The following is a 1,112-nucleotide window of genomic DNA, read 5'->3' on the forward strand; positions in this document are numbered from 1 at the left end:
AGATATGTACATGTCACCGCGAGGTGCAAAAACACCAGCAGGGGGAGTCAAAGAACCCACAGTAGAGGAACAGAATAAATGCGCTAAATTCAACAGCAATGAAACAGAATGCGCAAAAAACGACTGCAACTATGATAAAACAACGCAAGAATGCAAAGCCAGACCAGGAACAGAAAACCCAGCAACAGGGACAGGAGAGAAACCAAAAGAGGGAGAAGCTGCAACTGGGTGTGCAAGACACGGAACTGATAAGAAAGCTTGTGAAAATGACAAAACAGATGGCAAACAAAATTGTGCATGGCGGAAGGGTAAAGATGGTGAAGATGACAAGGAAACGGAGAAATGCCGAAATGGAAGTTTTCTCGTAAGTACGAAATTTTCCCTGATGGCTGCTCCTTTTTTGAGTCTTGTAGTATTTTAGAATTCCAGTATTTTAAAGGATTTTTTCTCAACTTAATGAGTTCTATGAAAATAATGAAAATTAATAAAATTTGATATATTTTAACGGTTTTTGAAGAAACCGTGAAAAATAGTGAAATTATGTAAAATGTGAATAATAGTTGCCCATAAGTGAAAATAATAAGGTGATATGGTATGAAAAATGAGTGTTATTCGAAGCATTTGCTATTTTAGATCGTGTTGTTTATTCTATGGATATTAGGAATGACTTATGGATATAATAGTAATAATAATAGGTGATAGGTTATAACTGCGCACCAAATCAGCACTTACCACTGAGTAGAGCGATATGCAACCGCTTACATCAACGTCCCGTTGTGTGTTCACGAGTAAGACACACAATTACGTTAGTTCTTTTGACCACAAAAAATATATATAAAGAGCTCTCCAAAACAGAGCTCTGTGAGCCGCGATCGTAATCGTTTCATTCCTTGAATACGGCTACCAAATGAATAGCGCGTATGTTGTGACATTTGTGTATTGATATACTCTTTTCGTCGACACATTTGCTAGACTGCATCGGTATGAGCTTTTGAAAGGGGAGGATAATACTCTCTATCTCTCTCGGTGCACCGAAAGCCATGGAGGCACTTCCAATTCCAAAAACCGCAACGAATAATGTAATCAAGTATCAACTGTGTGAGGTTCCTTTC

At 38.1% G+C, this 1,112-nt stretch overlaps 1 pseudogene across 1 annotated transcript in view; it reads left to right on the forward strand.

Moving 5' to 3' along the window:
• Window positions 1-394, forward strand: part of TEOVI_000760600:pseudogene — a 1,520-nt pseudogene extending 1,126 nt beyond the window's left edge. The window contains 2 exon segments of the mRNA in view: window positions 1-32; window positions 35-394. The exon segment at window positions 1-32 is cut by the window's left edge and continues 673 nt beyond it. Of these exon segments, the coding sequence occupies window positions 1-32; window positions 35-394 (392 nt within the window).
• The last annotated feature ends 718 nt before the right edge of the window (window positions 395-1,112 follow it).

The sequence above is a fragment of the Trypanosoma equiperdum genome, assembly GCF_001457755.1.
Source record: "Trypanosoma equiperdum strain OVI genome assembly, contig: ctg_1777, whole genome shotgun sequence".
Classification (NCBI taxonomy): domain Eukaryota; phylum Euglenozoa; class Kinetoplastea; order Trypanosomatida; family Trypanosomatidae; genus Trypanosoma; species Trypanosoma equiperdum.